This window comes from Entelurus aequoreus, linkage group LG12 (assembly GCF_033978785.1).
Source record: "Entelurus aequoreus isolate RoL-2023_Sb linkage group LG12, RoL_Eaeq_v1.1, whole genome shotgun sequence".
NCBI classification, from domain to species: Eukaryota; Metazoa; Chordata; class Actinopteri; order Syngnathiformes; family Syngnathidae; genus Entelurus; species Entelurus aequoreus.
In genome coordinates, this window is record NC_084742.1 from 60,118,385 (window position 1) to 60,140,211 (window position 21,827).

General features: G+C 37.0%; 1 protein-coding gene across 3 annotated transcripts in view; it reads left to right on the top strand.

The window, feature by feature from the left end:
• The window catches only part of ptprz1b (protein tyrosine phosphatase receptor type Z1b), a 216,260-nt gene that overhangs the window by 63,406 nt on the left and 131,027 nt on the right, over positions 1-21,827 (top strand). For all 3 annotated transcript variants that reach the window (XM_062066327.1, XM_062066328.1, XM_062066329.1), the window contains exon 2: positions 4,638-4,706. In XM_062066327.1, coding sequence (XP_061922311.1) covers positions 4,638-4,706 — 69 coding nt within the window. The remainder of the gene's footprint in view (positions 1-4,637; positions 4,707-21,827) is intronic.

Genomic DNA, 21,827 nt, shown 5'->3' on the forward strand with positions numbered 1-21,827 from the left:
TCATTTTGCGATATTGCCATATTTTTGTATGAAAGGATTTAGTAGAGAACATCAACGATAAAGTTCGCAACTTTTGGTCTCTGATAAAAAAAAGCCTTGCCCCTACTGGAAGTAGCGTGACGTAGTCAGTTGATCACCTCCTCATATTTTCCTATTGTTTTCAATGCCGCTATAGTGATTCGGACTGAGAAAGCGACGATTACCCCATTAATTTGAGCCAGGATGAAAGATTTGTGGATGAGGAACGTTAGAGTGACGGACTAGAATGCAGTGCAAGACATATCTTTTTTCGCTCTGACCGTACAAGCTGGCTCATTGGATTCCACACTCTCCTTTTTCTATTGTGGATCACGGATTTCTATTTCAAACCACCTCGGATACTATATCCTCTTGAAAATGAGAGTCGAGAACGCGAAATGGGCATTCACAGTGACTTTTATCTCCACGACAATACATCGACGAAACACTTTAGCTACGGAGCTAACGTGATAGCATCGTGCTTAACTGCATATAGAAACAAAATAAATAAATCCCTGACTGGAAGGATAGACAGAAGATCAACAATACTATTAAACCATGGACATGTAAATACACGGTTAATGCTTTCCAGGCTGGCGAAGCTTAACAATGCTGTTGCTAACGACGCCATTGAAGCTAACTTAGCTAGGGAGCTAACGTGATAGCATCGGGCTCAAATGCAGATAGAAACAAAAGAAATAAACCCCTGACTGGAAGGATAGACAGAAAATCAACAATACTATTAAACCATGGACATGTAAATACACGGTTAATGCTTTCCAGCTTGGCGAAGCTTAAAAATGCTGTTGCTAACGACGCCATTGAAGCTAACTTAGTATAACGGGACCTCACAGAGCTATGATAACAACATTAGCGCTCCACCTACGCCAGCCAGCCCTCATCTGCTCATCAACACCCGTGCTCACCTGCGTTCCAGCGATCGACGGAAGGACGAAGGACTTCACCACGATCATCCGTGCGGTCGGTGGCTAGCGTCGGCTAGCGCGTCTGCTATCCGAGTCAAAGTCTTCCTGGTTGTGTTGCTGTAGTCCGCCGCTAATACACCGATCCCACCTACAGCTTTCTTCTTTGCAGTCTTCATTGTTCATTAAACAAATTGCAAAAGATTCACCAACACAGATGTCCAGAATACTGTGGAATTATGAGATGAAAACAGAGCTTTTTTGTATTGGATTCAATGGGGTACCAATACTTCTGTTTCACTGGCTACGTCACGCGCATACGTCATCATCCAAAGGCGTTTTCAACCGGAAGTTTAGCGGGAAATTTAAAATTGTACTTTATAAGTTAACCCGGCCGTATTGGCATGTGTTGCAATGTTCAGATTTCATTATTGATATATAAACTATCAGACTGCATGGTCGGTAGTAGTGGCTTTCAGTAGGCCTTTAACTCAAATGGGACACAACGTTGCATTGATTCTCCTTTCAACACATTTCAGTAAACAAGCTGCAGAGTCCACTTGTTGAATATTTATTTGAATTTCATACATGGCCTCCAGTCTCGGGGTCCAAGGAGCAGATCAGCGAGTGATGTGCAACATCAAACCCCCTCTGGCTGCAGCTGCAATGGCCTCTCTTGAATATCAATCAATCAATTAATCAACGTTTACTTACATAGCCCTAAATAACGAGTGTCTCAAAGGGCTGCACGAGCCACAACGACATCCTCGGCTCGGATCCAGAATATGCGGCGATGCAGAGGACTTTTCACAGATGACACACTTTGTTTACGTTTTTAAAAGCTCTATTAGCACGCAGCTCAGACGTGAATAGGATTATTCCCACATCATATGTGGTCTCTGACCCACATTTGACTGCACTAAGGCCTTGGAGGGGAACATTTTGCATGTTGGAAAGACCACAAAAAAAGGATGTTGTTTTATTCACACTATTTTTAATTTATTCATGCTACTTTGCTGAATAATTCAGGCTTCAGTGTTTGTCTTGTTTTGCTGTTGTAATGATGTTGACCCCGCCTCCTCCTCCATCATCGTCATGCCGTGACTACGATAACTGCTATTAGGGTATGGAAGTAGAATTGTCTCACATCAATTTCTATAAATCAGTATGATATTGATACATATGCATAAGATATATACAAATTAGGGATGTCCGATAATGGCTTTTTGCTGATATCCGATATTCCGATATTGTCCAACTCTTTAATTACCGATACCGATATCAACCGATATATGCAGTCGTGGAATTACCACATTATTATGCCTAATTTGGACAACCATGTATGGTGAAGATAAGGTACTTTTTAAAAATGAAAATAAAATAAGATAACTAAATTAAAAACATTTTCTTGAATAAAAAAGAAAGTAAAACAATATAACAACAGTTACATAGAAACTAGTAATTAATGAAAATGAGTAAAATTAACTGTTAAAGGTTAGTACTATTAGTGGACCAGCAGCACGCACAATCATGTGTGCTTACGGACTGTATCCCTTGCAGACTGTATTGATATATATTGATATATAATGTAGGAACCAGAATATTGATAACAGAAAGAAATGGGGGGAGGGAGGTTTTTTGGGTTGGTGCACTAATTGTAAGTGTATCTTGTGTTTTTTATGTTGATTTAATAAAAAAACAAAACAAAACTAAATAAAAACCGATACAGATAATAAAAAACCGATGCCGATAATTTCCGATATTACATTTTAACGCATTTATCGGCCGATAATATCGGCAGGCCGATATTATCGGACATCCCTAATACAAATACAATTTATAAATAAAAAAATGTGACGTTCCTTGTGGTTCAGTACAACAGTTTGGCCAACATATAAAAACAGTAGTGATACCTCTCACATCGAATACACAATCTTCACAGCCTGTGTTCAATTTGATGAAATGACAAAACATTTGAGCTAGTATTGATGTTATTTGAACACTGATACAGTTTGCAGTTAAATACAGGAGGATTGAACATCCCAGTCAACAAAGTACAGACTTTATAAACAAGTTGTAACAACGTTCACCTGCTGCATGTTTCCTCACATCATAACTCTCAGTCACAGCAGCTGATGGACGCTGTATTGAGAAGATGAAAGCAACATCAAATAGTTTTCTGTATACTTTTAGTGTGGGGACAAGTGTCTCCAATATTGTCCACACCTGTCTCCATCTAAACACAGCAATTAGTCTGCCATGATTTTCAAGCCAAACGACACATGTGCGCATGCGGCTGATTTAGTTTCCAGGAAGTACGCAGTGTTGCCTAAAATGCAGTAATAAATTACGTTTTTTTCGGTAATTAAAAAATTAGACGGTATTACTAACCGTCGGGAATGTTATCGCAGTTTATCAATATACTGTTTATTGTTACAGCCCTAGCTGCTGTGATGATTAAAAATGACACTTGCTGTATGTAGGGATGGGTACTGTTCACATTTGAAACGATACGGTACCAAATTACCTGTACCTGAAAATTGATAGCGGTACTAAACGGTACCAATTTTCTGTACTTTTGTGTCTGTACATGATTATGAACTGTTTTCAACTCAAAAAGGTTAGTTATGTCGTTTTATTCAAATACTTTTAAATTTTCTTCAGAACAAGGTCAACATTCCATCCATTATAAATTTATTCAATATGGTTCAACGTGGGAAAGTGTTATATTTTGCAGTTGCACATTTCACAATGTTGAGTACAATGGATTTTTATCAAGGTAAAAATCCCATCCATTGTACCAGGAAAATATTGTCTGACGAGAAGAACATTTAAAAGTGTTGTTTTATATTAAAAATCTAATGTTTTAGTGTAACATTTACACAAATGAGCTGATTATGATAACTCTGCTAACTATTATTACATTCCTGAGTCTCATTTGCAATGCAGTTGCACTTTCAAGACATTAGTTGGCAGTACTGTATAGTTGAAGAAGTAGCTTTTTCCAGGAAGCTGAATGTGTTATGTTGCGCCCTACAAAGTGTTTGTACACAGTGTAACATTCATTTGAGCTGTGGTCTGCATTACCAAATTTGGAGATGTGGTTATCGCCGTGTAAAGTTGCTAATGCTAATAGTAGCCTGTCTGTGGCGAGTCCAGTGTATATTAGCATCAAGCTAGTGCATTTTGGAAGAACTGAGCATTTTCTGCCAAGCAATTTTTGCTTTGTTGGCGTTGAAAGTGGCAACTTTACTCAGAGGGAGTTGGACTGATTGTTGAGGTGAGTCGGTGTTCAGTTTGCAACCAAACATGACTTCAGGTGCAACAAAGCTTTAGAAATATGGCAGAGTCTGACCTTACGTGAATCGGTACCTGGCAGTACCGACGAACTTCGGTCGTTGCCTATAAGAGAACCAAATTTGGTACCCGTCCTTACTGTATGTGAACTTGTATGTGACCTTGAAATACCTGCTAGCTGTGTAAAATATGACCCTGAATGTCAGAAGAGACCTAAGACTTAAGACCACGGAGTGTCTCCGTGTCACAGCTGCAGATCTTGCTGGGCTAGAAGTCATCTTGTATAAAACTCCAGACCTGAATGTACTGGAGGTGGACCCCATTTTGATCTTTGACCATTCACACTGCGATCCATAGAGGAATAATAATGATGCCATTCCTTTTCTCTCTCCTGTACAGTTGTACCAGTGGAACCTTTGGTCCGCGGCTTCAAGAAACTCCCAGAAGATGTGGACTGGTCGTACGCAGGTATGTTGCAGTCGCTAATAAATACACCTTTAACGGACCTTCGCTAAAGAATCAATTAGGCTTGAGTGGACAGAAGTGGTGTCCAGCTGTGTGCTGCTCCTCCATCCTTCTAAATGTCAATCATGTCAATTGGAAAATGAAGTCTTTGTGCTAGAATTCAGTCAATGTCATTGTTGGGAACATGTTTGTTTGTGTGTCTGTAGCTTTAATGCTAATGAGCAAGAAGTGCTATTGAGCATTGTATCCACTTTTTACATCAACTGTACTCTAACTCTGCCCTTGTCCAACATAATATATATTACAATTATAATCTATTATATAATAAATATTACATTTATAATCTATTACATAATAAATATTGCATTTATAATCTATTACATAATTTATATTACATTTATAATCTATTACTTAATAAATATTGCATTTATAATCTATTACATAATAAATATTGCATTTATAATAAATATTACATTTATAATCTATTACATAATAAATTTTGCATTTATAATAAATATTGCATTTATAATCTATTACATAATAAATATTGCATTTATAATCTATTACTTAATAAATATTGCATTTATAATCTATTACATGATAAATATTGCATTTATAATCTATTACATGATAAATATTACATTCATAATCTATTACATAATAAATATTGCATTGATGTCACATCCAACAATGCAACATGGAGGACACAGACGTTAGCATCGTTAGCATAGCTATGTGAGCTAACATGACATAACAGCAACATCGTGCTGGGTTAGCATTGTCGCTGGAGAAAACCCCTATGTTTCTATCTTTATTTTAAGATGTGTAGCGAAGCCTCTTTTTTTCCAAAGCTAGCCCCCACATTTTTAGCTTAGTTTTAAGATGTGTAGCGAATACTTTTTACCCCTCTTTCCCCCAAAATTAACCCCCACATTTTTAGCTTAGTTTTAGGATGTGTAGCAAAGCCCTTTTTCCTCTTTTTTCCCCCACCAAAGCTAACCCACATTTTTAGCTTAGTTTTAAGATGTGTAGCAAAGCCCTTTTTCCTCTTTTTTCCCCCACCAAAGCTAACCCTCATTTTTGTAACTGCATTTTTAGATGTGTAGTGAAGCCTCTTTCCCGCCTTCATCCCCAAAGCTAACCACTACATTTGTATCTTTAGGTTCAGATGTGTAGCAAACTTTTTTTTTACCCAAAACTAACCCTCACAGCTGTAGCTTAGTTTTAAGATGTGTAGCGAAGCCTCTTTTTTTCCAAAGCTAGCCCCCACATTTTTAGCTTAGTTTTAAGATGTGTAGCGAATACTTTTTGCCCCTCTTTCCCCCAAAACTAACCCCCACATTTTTAGCTTAGTTTTAGGATGTGTAGCAAAGCCCCTTTTCCTCTTTTTTCCCCCACCAAAGCTAACCCACATTTTTAGCTTAGTTTTAAGATGTGTAGCAAAGCCCTTTTTCCTCTTTTTTTCCCCACCAAAGCTAACCCTCATTTTTGTAACTGCATTTTTAGATGTGTAGTGAAGCCTCTTTCCCGCCTTCATCCCCAAAGCTAACCACCACATTTGTATCTTTAGCTTCAGATGTGTAGCAAACTTTTTTTTTACCCAAACCCTCACAGCTGTAGCTTAGTTTTAAGATGTGTAGCAAAGCCTTTCCCCCAAAAAAACTACCCCCCACGTTTATAACTTTATGTATGATGTGTAGCGAAGCCTTTTCCCCCAAAATCTACCACCATGTTTTAAGCTTTATTTTAGGATGTGTAGCGAAGCCTTTCCCCCCAAAATCTACCACCACGTTTTAAGCTTTATTTTAGGATGTGTAGCGAAGCCTCAGTTTTTCTTCTTTTTCCACCTGAAGCAAATCCACATGTTTGTAGCTTTATTTTAAGATGTGTAGCGAAGCCTTTTTACCCTTTTTCCCACAAAACTAAGCCTCACAGTTGTATCTTAGTTTTATGATGTGTAGCAAAGCCTTTTACACCCCAAAGCTATCCCCCACGTTTATAGCTTTATTTTAGGATGTGTATAGCTTTATTTTAGGATGTGTAGCGAAGCCTTCTTTTACTCCCCCCCCACAAAAAAAAAGGTTACCCTCATGTCTGTGACTTAATTTTTAGATGTGTAGCAAAGCCTTTCCCCCAAAAAACTACCCCCCACATTTATAGCTTTGTAGCTTTATTTTAGGATGTGTAGCAAAGCCTTTTCCCCCCAAAATCTACCACCACGTTTTAAGCTTTATTTTAGGATGTGTAGCGAAGCCTCAGTTTTTCTTCTTTTTCCACCTGAAGCAAATCCACATGTTTGTAGCTTTATTTTAAGATGTGTAGCGAAGCCTTTTTACCCTTTTTCCCACAAAACTAAGCCTCACAGTTGTATCTTAGTTTTATGATGTGTAGCAAAGCCTTTTACACCCCAAAGCTATCCCCCACGTTTATAGCTTTATTTTAGGATGTGTAGCGAAGCCTTCTTTTACTCTCCCCCCCCAAAAAAAAAGCTTACCCTCATGTCTGCGACTTCATTTTTAGATGTGTAGCAAAGCCTTTCCCCCCAAAAACTACCCCCCACATTTATAGCTTTGTAGCTTTATTTTAGGATGTGTAGCAAAGCCTTTTTCCCCCAAAATCTACCACCACGTTTTAAGCTTTATTTTAGGATGTATAGCGAAGCCTCAGTTTTTCTTCTTTTTCCACCTGAAGCAAATCCACATGTTTGTAGCTTTATTTTAAGATGTGTAGCGAAGCCTTTTTACCCTTTTTCCCCACAAAACTAAGCCTCACAGTTGTATCTTAGTTTTATGATGTGTAGCAAAGCCTTTTACACCCCAAAGCTATCCCCCACGTTTATAGCTTTATTTTAGGATGTGTAGCGAAGCCTTCTTTTACTCCCCCCCCCCCCCTCAAAAAAAACCTTACCCTCATGTCTGTGACTTAATTTTTAGATGTGTAGCAAAGCCTTTCCCCCAAAAAACTGCCCCCCACATTTATAGCTTTGTAGCTTTATTTTAGGATGTGTAGCAAAGCCTTTTCACTCTTTTTCCTCCCAAAGCTAACCCTCATGTTTGTAACTTAATTTTTTAGATGTGTAGTGAAGCCTCTTTTCTGCCTTCATCCCCACATTTGTATCTTTATCTTACGATGTGTAGCAAAGCTTTTTTTTTTTACCCAAAACTAACCCTCACAGTTGTAGCTTCGTTTTAAGATGTGTAGCAAAGCTCTTTCTCCCCAAAACTACCCCCCATGTTTACAGTTTTATTTTAGAATGTGTAGCAAAGCCTTTTCCCCTCTTTTCCTCCCCAAAGCTAACCCTCATGTTTGTGACTTAATTTTTTTAGATGTGTAGTGAAGCCTTTTCCCCCCCAAAGCTAACCCCCATATTTGTATCTTTATCTTAAGATGTGTAGCGAAGCCTTTTTACCCCTTTCCCCCCAAAACTACCCCCCACGTTCATAGCTTTATTTTAGAACGTGTAGCAAAGCCTTTCCCCCCTCTTTTTACCCCTAAAGCTAACCCTCATGTCTGTGATTATTTTTTTAGATGTGTAGTGAAGCCTTTTTTTTCCCTTTTTTTTTTCTTCTTAACGAGAGCTGCAGGCAGTAGGGACACACTTACTGTTGTGTCATCATGTGTTGACATAATAGGGCAGCAATGCATGATGGGTAACAGTAAACAGGTCCCCATCTCCAGCGGGTGCAAAAGTGCTGACAGTGAAGGTTAAAACAACCCAAGCAGCAGTGTGAGTGTATGTGGTGGTCACATGATGAATGATCCTATCTGTCAACATCTCCCGCCTGAGGCCATATGCTAACTGGGCATGGCGCTAAGCTGGCAGGAAGAAGAGTGGTCGTCATCATCATCATCGTAATAGTGGTCCCTGGGGGAGATTATGGCTTCTGACTGATAAAAGATAATCAAAAGCCCCCGGAGGGGTCGTCATTTGAGCTTCTAAACATATTAACCCCGCCTGATAACTGCCACATGTGACGTAATGCACGCTGGTCTCAGGTCAGAATTAGAAAAAGGAGAGGGTGGATTTGCAACACCAAATGTAAAAGTCATCCTCCTATTTCTACAGAGACAATCCATCAAAGTTTATATTTAAATTGTGGCTAGTTGAGTAACAATCGTGTTCCCATGTTTAGTTTTTACTCATTTCTACTAATTTGTTCTTATCTAGTTTGCACTTTGTCTGTTATTATTATTATTATTATTATAATTGGCTTTTATCTAGTTGCACTTTGTTTGTGTTATTACTATTATTATTATTATTATTGACTTTTATCTAGTTTGCACTTTGTATGTGTTATTATTATTATTATTATTATTATTATTATTGGCTTTTATCTAGTTGCACTTTGTTTGTGTTATTATTATTATTATTATTGGCTTTTATCTAGTTTGCACTTTGTCTGTGTTATTATTATTATTATTATTATTGGCTTTTATCTAGTTTGCACTTTGTTTGTGTTATTATTATTATTGGCTTTTATCTAGTTGCACTTTGTTTGTGTTATTACTATTATTATTATTATTATTATTGGCTTTTATGTAGTTTGCACTTTGTTTGTGTTATTATTATTATTATTATTATTATTATTGGCTTTTATCTAGTTTGCACTTTGTTTGTGTTGTTATTATTATTATTATAATTATTATTGGCTTTTATCTAGTTTGCACTTTGTGTTATTATTATTATTATTATTGGCTTTTATCTAGTTTGCACTTTGTTTGTGTTATTATTATTATTATTATTATTATTATTATTGTTATTATTAGCTTTTATCTAGTTTGCACTTTGTCTGTGTTATTATTATTATTATTGGCTTTTATTTAGTTTGCACTTTGTTTGTGTTATTATTATTATTATTATTATTGGCTTTTATCTAGTTTGCACTTTGTTTGTGTTATTATTATTATTATTATTATTATTATTATTATTGGCTTTTATCTAGTTTGCACTTTGTCTGTGTTATTATTATTATTATTATTATTGGCTTTTATCTAGTTTGCACTTTGTTTGTGTTATTATTATTATTGGCTTTTATCTAGTTGCACTTTGTTTGTGTTATTACTATTATTATTATTATTATTATTGGCTTTTATGTAGTTTGCACTTTGTTTGTGTTATTATTATTATTATTATTATTATTATTGGCTTTTATCTAGTTTGCACTTTGTTTGTGTTGTTATTATTATTATTATAATTATTATTGGCTTTTATCTAGTTTGCACTTTGTGTTATTATTATTATTATTATTGGCTTTTATCTAGTTTGCACTTTGTTTGTGTTATTATTATTATTATTATTATTATTATTATTGTTATTATTAGCTTTTATCTAGTTTGCACTTTGTCTGTGTTATTATTATTATTATTGGCTTTTATTTAGTTTGCACTTTGTTTGTGTTATTATTATTATTATTATTATTGGCTTTTATCTAGTTTGCACTTTGTTTGTGTTATTATTATTATTATTATTATTGGCTTTTATCTAGTTTGCACTTTATATGTGTTATTATTATTATTATTATTATTATTATTATTGGCTTTTATCTAGTTTGCACTTTGTTTGTGTTATTATTATTATTATTATTGGCTTTTATCTAGTTTGCACATTGTTTGTGTTATTATTATTATTATTATTATTATTATTGGTTTTTATCTAGTTTGCACTTTGTTTGTGTTATTATTATTATTATTATTATTATTATTATTGGCTTTTATCTAGTTTGCACTTTGTCTGTATTGTTACTATCATTAATTTAGTTTAGTTCATTATTTCTTCGGTCAGCGGTCAACAAAATAAACAAACAGTTTTGCATAAACAAACAGTTGTACGTTCACAAATTGAAAATGTTGCAGACCAAAAGGGTTTAGGCTGAAGTTGAACACTTAATTGCGCCTCACCCTATAAACAATGTCAACTGCAAGTTGAGCTTCCAAAAATGATGAAATGTCCTTTGCACAACATATTATAATAAATACACCGTGCAGTTTTAATGTTTTTAATGTAATAAACAGAGCATTGGTATGGTCATGATAATCTGCATAATTTACAATTATAATGGCTTTCTTTTGAAGTAAGAACATCGAGTTGATGTTTGATTTGTAAATGTTATCCCACATTTCAACACAATAATTAAGATATGGGAGTACGAAAGAATTATATAAGATGTTAATCATTATTATCCACTCCTCTCTCCTCTTTGCCTCATTCTTTTTATTTGACTATTTTAATGATGTTAGATCTAGTGATATACTATATCTATCAAGTGTTGTAAATGAGCTTTGGCTACAAACACTATGATGCACACACTGGATAACTCATTCAGATATCTATGTTTCTGTATCTGTCCCTATTTCAAATATATATATATTTATATTTTCATCATTTTGAGCGTAAACGCATCACAACGTTCACTTTTTCCTACAACAACAACAACAAGACTACTCCTCATGGCGGGCTTGCTGAGAGACAACAAAGACTACTTTGGGACAAATGATGATCCCGAAGCTTCTATTTTTGAGCCTGAATATAAAGAGGATGATCTACAAGTTTTAGAAGCTGTCTGCTAAACCGATGCAGCTTCCGTCAAACACTAAGCGTCATGTGGCAGTAATGCTACGTGCTAAACAAGAACGTACTAAAACAATCCCTTACTGTAAAATGTCTGCTCTCACTGGGATAAAGACTGACGGGATGTTTATATGAAGAATTAACAAAGGGTAAAAAAATTTTAATAATAAAGTGTCGCAAATGAGCGTCTTTTCGTGTCTTTCTGGCCTTAGTTGGATGTCAAAGTTGACCAACTTGTGGGTTTATGTCCACAACCTTCTACTATCCAGGTGAGAGGCATAGATTTATAATCTAGAATGAACTTTCACCAACTCAGAGGCGACGCAGCAGCTCAGTTTGTCAATATAGCAGCATAAGCTAGTTAGCTCTCTGCCACTTAGAAGTAGTTCCTCGGCGTTAGCTCTTATTATAACATAAGGTCACCGCATGTACATTTTCAGAGGGTTTTGTGAGCGCAATAGAGTACTCCTATTAGCTGATTTTTGCTAACATTTATTTATGATTTAGAATACACAAAGAATAAAAAACATGCGTTTTTGTCTTACATAAGGATTGGGAAAATTCCCACAAAAAAGTGCAGTTGCCCTTTAAGTGGGGGCACTCTAAAAGTACTTCATCTTTTAGTTTACCTGAATCGTGAATATTTGAAGGTGATATCTCATTTTTAAATGTCTTTTATTTTGCTTATTTTTAATATTTCCCCCCTGCATCGACACATTTGTATTCTCATTTGGCAGATTGTTTTACCGTGCATTTGTCCAACGTTTTTTTCCTTGCACGCCGCGCCTTCCTTCCCTCGCCTGCCTTCGTCAGTCCAGTTTGTCGTCTTATTTTGAAGGAGCCTTCTTTCATTGTTGTAACGCTACATTCATCCTTCTGCTCGCCGCTGATGTTCAACAAGCTGGCGCCAGTGAGCGTTGCACAACTGTTACTGAGACACTCCCGCCGTGTGTGTGTGTTGTGTGTGTGTGTGTGTGTGTGTGTGTGTGTGTGTGTGTGTGTGTGTGTGTGTGTGTGTGTGTGTGTGTGTGGCGGTCACAATCGGGCCTTTCTCAGCAGCTCTGTTCCCTCGCCTTGTGCAGCTCACTGAGCCGCGAGTAAGAACATTAGCATGTGAAAGACGTCCACTTCACTGTGAGGCACTGCACTCTTCTTTTTAGGCAGGTCACTGCTGGGGAAGGTGGGGGAGAAGTTGGTGGCAAAGTAAAAGAAAGTATGTGAAAAAGGGTAAACAAGAGTACCGTGTTTTCCGGACTAAAGAGCGCCGCACCCACCAAATTTTAGAAATAAAACATCTTTTTCCATTTATTAGTCGCACGGGACTATTAGCCGCCGATATATACATTGTGAAATGAGTTATTTACACAGAAATGTTTATTTACATACCTTAAAGGCCTACTGAAAGCCACTACTACCGACCACGCAGTCTGATAGTTTATATATCAATGATGAAATCTTAACATTATAACACATGCCAATACGGCCGGGTTAACTTATAAAGTGACATTTAAAATTTGCCGCTAAACTTCCGGTTCGAAACGCCTCTGCGGATGACGTATGCGCGTGACGTAGCCCGGCGAACACGGGTATGCCTTCCACATTGAAGCCGATACGAAAACGCTCTGTTTTCATTTCATAATTCCACAGTATTCTGGACATCTGTGTTCGTGAATCTGTTTCAATCATGTTCATTGCATTATGGAGAAGGAAGCCAAGCAAGCAAAGAAGAAAGTTGTCGGTGCGAAATGGACGTATTTTTCGAACGTAGTCAGCCACAACAGTACACAGCCGGCGCTTCTTTGTTTACATTCCCGAAAGATGCAGTCAAGATGGAAGAACTCGGATAACAGAGACTCTAACCAGGAGGACTTTTGATTTGGATACACAGACGCCTGTAGAGAACTGGGACAACACAGACTCTTACCAGGATTACTTTGATTTGGATGACAAAGACGCAGACGTGCTACTGTGAGTATGCAGCTTTGGCTTTTTTTTTGCGTATGTACGTAACTTTTTTAAAATATATAAGCTTTATGAACCTTGGGTTAGGTGAACGGTCTTTTGGGCTGAGTGATTGTGTGTGTTGATCATGTGTTTGAATTGTATTGGCGTGTTCTATGGAGCTAGGAGCTAGCAGAGGAGCTAGGAGCTAGCATAACACGTACCGTACCTTACGTGCGCGTCACGTACGTAACTTTTTAAAAATATATAAGCTTTATGAACCTTGGGTTAGGTGAACGGTCTTTTGGGCTGAGTGATTGTGTGTGTTGATCAGGTGTTTGAATTGTATTGGCGTGTTCTATGGAGCTAGGAGCTAGCAGAGGAGCTAGGAGCTAGCATAACAAACACGCAGGTGTTATTATGCAGGATTAATTTGTGGCATATTAAATATAAGCCTGGTTGTGTTGTGGCTAATAGAGTATATATATGTCTTGTGTTTATTTACTGTTGTAGTCATTCCCAGCTGAATATCAGGTACCGTGAGTATGCAGCCTTGGCTGCTAAACATTCGATAACTTGACCGTATGTGCGCGTCACGTACGTAACTTTTTAAAAATATATAAGCTTTATGAACCTTGGGTTAGGTAAACTGTCTTTTGGGCTGAGTGATTGTGTGTGTTGATCAGGTGTTTGAATTGTATTGGCGTGTTCTATGGAGCTAGGAGCTAGCAGAGGAGCTAGGAGCTAGCATAACAAACACGCAGGTGTTTTTATGCAGGATTAATTTGTGGCATATTAAATATAAGCCTGGTTGTGTTGTGGCTAATAGAGTATATATATGTCTTGTGTTTATTTACTGTTGTAGTCATTCCCAGCTGAATATCAGGTCACCCCCGGCTCTCACAGCATCTTCCCTATCTGAATAGCTTCAACTCCCCACTAGTCCTTCACTTGCACTTTACTCATCCACAAATCTTTCATCCTCGCTCAAATTAATGGGGAAATTGTCGCTTTCTCGGTCCGAATCTCTCTCACTTCATGCGGCCATCATTGTAAACAATAGGGAACTTTGCGTATATGTTCAACTGACTACGTCACGCTACTTCCGGTAGGTGCAAGCCTTTTTTTTATCAGATACCAAAAGTTGCAATCTTTATCGTCGTTGTTCTATACTAAATCCTTTCAGCAAAAATATGGCAATATCGCGAAATGATCAAGTATGACACATAGAATAGATCTGCTATCCCCGTTTAAATAAAAAAAATTCATTTCAGTAGGCCTTTAATTGTTTCCAAATGAAGCAATGTAGTATCTGTTAGTCTACAAAATAACATGTTGCTTTTTTTTCCCATTTTGTGGAAGATTACCGTACTGAAAGCTCTTAGCGTGCGGGGCCATTTTGACGCTTTTTTACTCTGGAGAAAAATGATAAAAACATAAATGATATTTTTTCGGACTATAGAGGGCCACACCCGCTAAATTTTACATACCTTAATTGTTTCCAAATGAAGAAATGTAGTATCTGTTAGTCTAAAAAATAACATGTTTTTTTTCCCCCCATTTGGTGGAAGATTACCATACTGAAAGCTCTTAGTGCGCGGGGACATTTTGATGTTTTTTTACTCTGGGGAAAAATGATAAAAACATAAATTATATTTTTTCGGACTCTGGAGGGCCACACCCACTAAATTTTAGAAATAAAACATATGTTTCCATGTATTAGTCGCACCGGACTATGGGTCGCAGATATATACGTTGTGAAATGAGTTATTTACACAAAAATGTTTATTTACGTACCTTAATTGTTTCCAAATGAAGCAATGTAGTATCCGTTAGTCTACAAAATAACATGTTTTTTTTTTCTTCTCCCATTTGGTGGAAGATTACCATACTGAAAGCCCTTAGTGTGCGGGGCCATTTTGACGCTTTTTTACTCTGGGGGAAAAATGATAAAAACATAAATGATATTTTTTCGGACTAAAGAGGGCCACACCCACTAAATTTTAGAAGAAAAACACATTTTCCATATATTAGTCGCACCAGACTATAGGTCGCAGATATATACGTTGTGAAATTAGTTATTTACACAGAAATGTTTATTTACATACCTTAATTGTTTCCAAATGAAGCAATGTAGTATCTGTTAGTCTACAAAATAACATGTTGCTTTTTTTCCCATTTGGTGGAAGATTACCGTACTGAAAGCTCTTAGTGTGCGGGGCCATTTTGACGTTTTTTTACTCCGGGGAAAAATGATAAAAACATAAATTATATTTTTTCGGACTCTGGAGGGCCACACCCACTAAATTTTAGAAATAAAACATATGTTTCCATTAATTAGTCGCACCGAACTATAAGCCGCAGATATATACGTTGTGAAATGAGTTATTAACACAGAAATGTTTATTTACGTACCTTAATGGTTTCCAAATAAAGCAACGTAGTATCTGTTAGTCTACAAAAAAACATGTTTTTTTTCCCTCCCTTTTGGTGGAAGATTACCATATTTTCCAGACTAAAAAGCGCACGGCCCAAGGACACGTACTGAAAGCTCTTAGCGTGCGGGGCCATTTTGACGCTTTTTTACTCTGGGGAAAAATGATAAAAACATAAATGATACTTTTTCGGACTATAGAGGGCCACACCCACTAAATTTTAGAAGAAACACATAGTTTCCATATATTAGTCGCATCGGACTATACAGTAGGTCGCAGATATATACGTTGTGAAATGAGTTATTCACACAGAAATGTTTATTTAAATACCTTAATTGTTTCCAAATGAAGCAATGTAGTATCTGTTAGTCTACAAAATAAAATGTTGCTTTTTTTCCCATTTTGTGGAAGATTACCGTACTGAAAGCTCTTAGTGTGCGGGGCCATTTTGACGCTTTTTTACTCTGGAGAAAAATGATAAAAACATAAATGATATTTTTTCGGACTATAGAGGGCCACACCCACTAAATTTTACATACCTTAATTGTTTCCAAATGAAGAAATGTAGTATCTGTTAGTCTAAAAAAATAACATGTTGTTTTTTTCCCCCCATTTGGTGGAAGATTACCATACTGAAATCTCTTAGTGCGCGGGGCCATTTTGACGTTTTTTTACTCTGGGGAAAAATGATAAAAACATAAATTATATTTTTTCGGACTCTGGAGGGCCACACCCACTAAATTTTAGAAATAAAACATATGTTTCCATTAATTAGTCGCACCGAACTATAAGCCGCAGATATATACGTTGTGAAATGAGTTATTAACACAGAAATGTTTATTTACGTACCTTAATGGTTTCCAAATGAAGCAATGTAGTATCTGTTAGTCTACAAAATAACATGTTTTTTTCCCTCCCATTTGGTGGAAGATTACCATATTTTCCAGACTAAAAAGTGCACGGCCCAAGGACACGTACTGAAAGCTCTTAGCGTGCGGGGCCATTTTGACGCTTTTTTACTCTGGGGAAAAATGATAAAAACATAAATGATACTTTTTCGGACTATAGAGGGCCACACCCACTAAATTTTAGAAGAAACACATAGTTTCCATATATTAGTCGCATCGGACTATACAGTAGGTCGCAGATATATACGTTGTGAAATGAGTTATTTACACAGAAATGTTTATTTACATACCTTAATTGTTTCCAAATGAAGCAATGTAGTATCTGTTAGTCTAAAAAATAACATGTTGTTTTTTTCCCCCCATTTGGTGGAAGATTACCATACTGAAAGCTCTCAGTGCGCGGGGCCATTTTGACGTTTTTTTACTCTGGGGAAAAATTATAAAAACATAAATTATATTTTTTCGGACACTGGAGGGCCACACCCATTAAATTTTAGAAATAAAACATATGTTTCCATTAATTAGTCGCACCGAACTATAAGCCGCAGATATATACGTTGTGAAATGAGTTATTAACACAGAAATTTTTATTTACGTACCTTAATGGTTTCCAAATGAAGCAACGTAGTATCTGTTAGTCTACAAAAAAACATGTTTTTTTTCCTCCCTTTTGGTGGAAGATTACCATATTTTCCAGACTAAAAAGCGCACGGCCCAAGGACACGTACTGAAAGCTCTTAGGGTGCGGGGCCATTTTGACGCTTTTTTACTCTGGGGAAAAATGATAAAAACATAAATTACATTTTTTCGGACTCTGGAGGGCCACACCCACTAAATTTTAGAAATAAAACATATGTTTCCATTAATTAGTCGCACCGAACTATAAGCCGCAGATATATACGTTGTGAAATGAGTTATTAACACAGAAATGTTTATTTACGTACCTTAATGGTTTCCAAATGAAGCAACGTAGTATCTGTTAGTCTACAAAATAACATGTTTTTTTTCCTCCCATTTGGTGGAAGATTACCATATTTTCCAGACTAAAAAGCGCACGGCCCAAGGACACGTACTGAAAGCTCTTAGCGTGCGGGGCCATTTTGACGCTTTTTTACTCTGGGGAAAAATGATAAAAACATAAATGATACTTTTTCGGACTATAGAGGGCCACACCCACTAAATTTTAGAAGAAACACATAGTTTCCATATATTAGTCGCATCGGACTATACAGTAGGTCGCAGATATATACGTTGTGAAATGAGTTATTTACACAGAAATGTTTATTTACATACCTTAATTGTTTCCAAATGAAGCAATGTAGTATCTGTTAGTCTACAAAATAACATATTTTTTTTTTCCCCCCCATTTGGTGGAAGATTACCGTACTGAAAGCTCTTAGTGTGCGGGGCCATTTTAACGTTTTTTTACTCTGGGGAAAAATGATAAAAACATAAATTATATTTTTTCGGACTCTGGAGGGCCGCACCCACTACATTTTAGAAATAAAACATATGTTTCCATGTATTAGTCGCACCGGACTATGGGTCGCAGATATATACGTTGTGAAATGAGTTATTTACACAAAAATGTTAATTTACGTACCTTAATTGTTTCCAAATGAAGCAATGTAGTATCCGTTAGTCTACAAAATAACATGGTTTTTTCCTTCTCCCATTTGGTGGAAGATTACCATATTGAAAGCCCTTAGTGTGCGGGGCCATTTTGACGCTTTTTTACTCTGGGGAAAAATGATAAAAACATAAATGATATTTTTTCGGACTAAAGAGGGCCACACCCACTAAATTTTAGAAGAAAAACACATTTTCCATATATTAGTCGCACCGGACTATAGGTCGCAGATATGTACGTTGTGAAATGAGTTATTTACACAGAAATGTTTATTTACATACCTTAATTGTTTCCAAATGAAGCAATGTAGTATCTGTTAGTCTACAAAATAACATGTTTTTTGTTGTTGTTTTTTTTCCCCAATTTGGTGGAAGATTACCATACTGAAAGCTCTTAGTGTGCGGGGCCATTTTGACGCTTTTTTACTCTGGTGAAAAATGATAAAAACATAAATGATATTTTTTCGGACTATAGAGGGCCACACCCACTAAATTTTAGAAGAAAAACATATGTTTCCATATATCAGTTGCATCGGACTATAGGTCGCAGATATATACGTTGTGAAATAAGTTATTTACACTGAAATGTTTATTTACGTACCTTAATTGTTTCCAAATTAAGCAATGTAGTATCTGTTAGTCTACAAAATAACATATCCCCCCCCCCACCCCCCCATTCGGTGGAAGATTACCATACTGAAAGCTCTTAGCGTGCTGGGCCATTTTGACGCTTTTTTACTCTGGGGGAAAATGATAAAAACATAAAATATATTTTTTCGGACTAAAGATGGCCACACCCACTAAATTTTAGAAGAAAAACACAGTTTCCATAAATTAGTCGCATCGGACTATACAGTAGGTCGCAGATATATACGTTGTGAAATTAGTTATTTACACAGACATTTTTATTTACATACCTCAATTGTTTCCAAATGAAGCAAAGTAGTATCTGTTAGTCTACAAAACAACATGGTTTTTTGTTTTGTTTTTTCCCATTTGGTGGAAGATTACCATATTTTCCAGACTAAAAAGTGCACGTCCCAGGGACACGTACTGAACGCTCTTGGCGTGCGGGGCCATGTTGACGCTTTTTTACTCTGGGGAAAAATGATAAACACATAGAGTCATTTATTGAACAGGCGTCAACCTGCAGTCCACACGTGTCTCTTATGTGTGACTGCCATCTACTGGTCACACCTATCATTACACCATGTACCAAATAAAATTGCTTCCAGATCGGTAAAAACAACCGGAATTAATACGTACATCAGGCGCACCGGGTTGTAAGGTGCACTGTCCATTTTTGAGAAAAAGAAAGGATTTGAAGTGCTCCTTATACTCTGAAAATACGGTAAATCTCCTAATAGGTGCCATTTTGGGCTCCTTATACACATCATAATAATAGCGTATGTTGAAGCACAGTACGTCTGACTATGGTAGCCGTAATGCTCCGACAATCCATCAAGCGGTGTGGCTTTGTAGCTTACCAGAGTCGTACTAAAACATTTTGACAGATTTTTGAGCGCCGTGTGTAATGTACATTAGGCGCACCGGGTTGTAAGGCGCACTGTCCATTTTTGAGAAAATGAAAGGATTTGAAGTGCGCCTTATACTCTGAAAATACGGTAAATCTCCTAATAGGTGCCATTTTGGGCTCCTTATACACACCATAGTAATAGCGTATGTTGAAGCACAGTACGTCTGACTATGGTAGCCGTAATGCTCCGACAATCCATCAAGCGGTGTGGCTTTGTAGCTTACCAGAGTCGTACTAAAACATTTTGACAGATTTTTGAGCGCCGTGTGTAATGTACATTAGGCGCACCGGGTTGTAAGGCGCACTGTCCATTTTTGAGAAAATGAAAGGATTTGAAGTGCGCCTTATACTCTGAAAATACGGTAAATCTCCTAATAGGTGCCATTTTGGGCTCCTTATACACACCATAATAAAAGCGTATGTTGAAGCACAGTACGTCTGACTATGGTAGCCGTAATGCTCCGACAATCCATTAAGCGGTGTGGCTTTGTAGCTTACCAGAGTCGTACTAAAACATTTTGACAGATTTTTGAGCGCCGTGTGTAATGTACATTAGGTGCACCGGGTTATAAGGTGCACTGTCCATTATTGAGAAAATGAAAGGATTTGAAGTGCGCCTTATACTCTGAAAATACGGTAAATCTCCTAATAGGTGCCATTTTGGGCTCCTTATACACACCATAATAATAGCGTATGTTGAAGCACAGTACGTCTGACTATGGTAGCCGTAATGCTCCGACAATCCATCAAGCGGTGTGGCTTTGTAGCTTACCAGAGTCGTACTAAAACATTTTGACAGATTTTTGAGCGCCGTGTGTAATGTACATTAGGCGCACCGGGTTATAAGGCGCAAATACTGTATATACGTTGTGAAATGAGTTATTAACACAGAAATGTTTATTTACGTACCTTAATGGTTTCCAAATGAAGCAATGTAGTATCCGTTAGTCTACACTCCTTCTTTGTCTCGTTTTGTCCACCAAATGTTTTATACTGTGCGTGAATGCACAAAGGTGAGCTTTGTTGATATTATTGACTTGTTATGGAGTGCTAATCAGGCATATTTGGTCACTGCATGACTCCAAGCTAATCGATGCTAACATGCTACTTAGGCTAGATGTATGTACACATTGCATCATCATGCCTCATTTTCTAGGTATATTTGAGCTCATTTAATTTCCTTTACTTATGTCCCCTGTGTATTTAGTTTATTTTTTCATGTTTCATGACACATTTTATGTATGTAATATTGTCCGCATTTCTGATAGTTGTTAGTGCGCCATGTTGTTCCAGACCACAGCAAATGTTAGCCAGCTTGCAAGGATTGTAATAAATCCATCAGAAGAAAACGGCCTGCCATTTCCTTTAACTTGGACACACACATCTATACCTTCATAAATAAAGTTGATTTGATTTGGTCATTCTAAGACAGTCATTTCCAGGAGCTATCTCACCCTCTTAGAAGTTTTACTAATGTTTTCCAATGTTGTAAAAATGTGTAGAATAAATATTAAATTTCAACATTTCTGTCATCAAAGATTTGCGACACATAGTCATTTTGATAGTAGGCTAATATAGACACTTACTTCATGCGTTGTCTTCATTATAACACTTATATAAGTCTTTTAATTTTTTCGGCTCCAGACAGATTACTTTTTTGTATATTTTCTCCAATATGGCTCTTTCAACATTTCGGGGTTGCCTACCCCTGATCTAGGCTAACAAGGTGGTATTATGAGGTTAGAACGATACGGTTACAGCTGCGATGCCTCCTGTGATTCATCTTTATTTGTTCCCCCTGGAACTTTCCATTTTGTCCTCTTTACCATTTATTATATTACTATTCCTTAAATCTGCAGGCAAGATTTATTTTTCCAAGCCGACTTCCACTTCCTTCGTGTTGCACTCGTCCTGGTCCCCGGTGGCCTCCGGATCCTTCTGCCTGGAGGACACCCCCGGGGTCCCATCTGTTGTGTTTGCATGCAATTCTGCACGCTGATTATCCAGACCAAAGCACGCATCTCACGACTCAATTATCTTGTGTACGCTTTGATGAAAGTGCATCTATTATTCCCACATCATATGTTTTATTGCATGACTCATGTT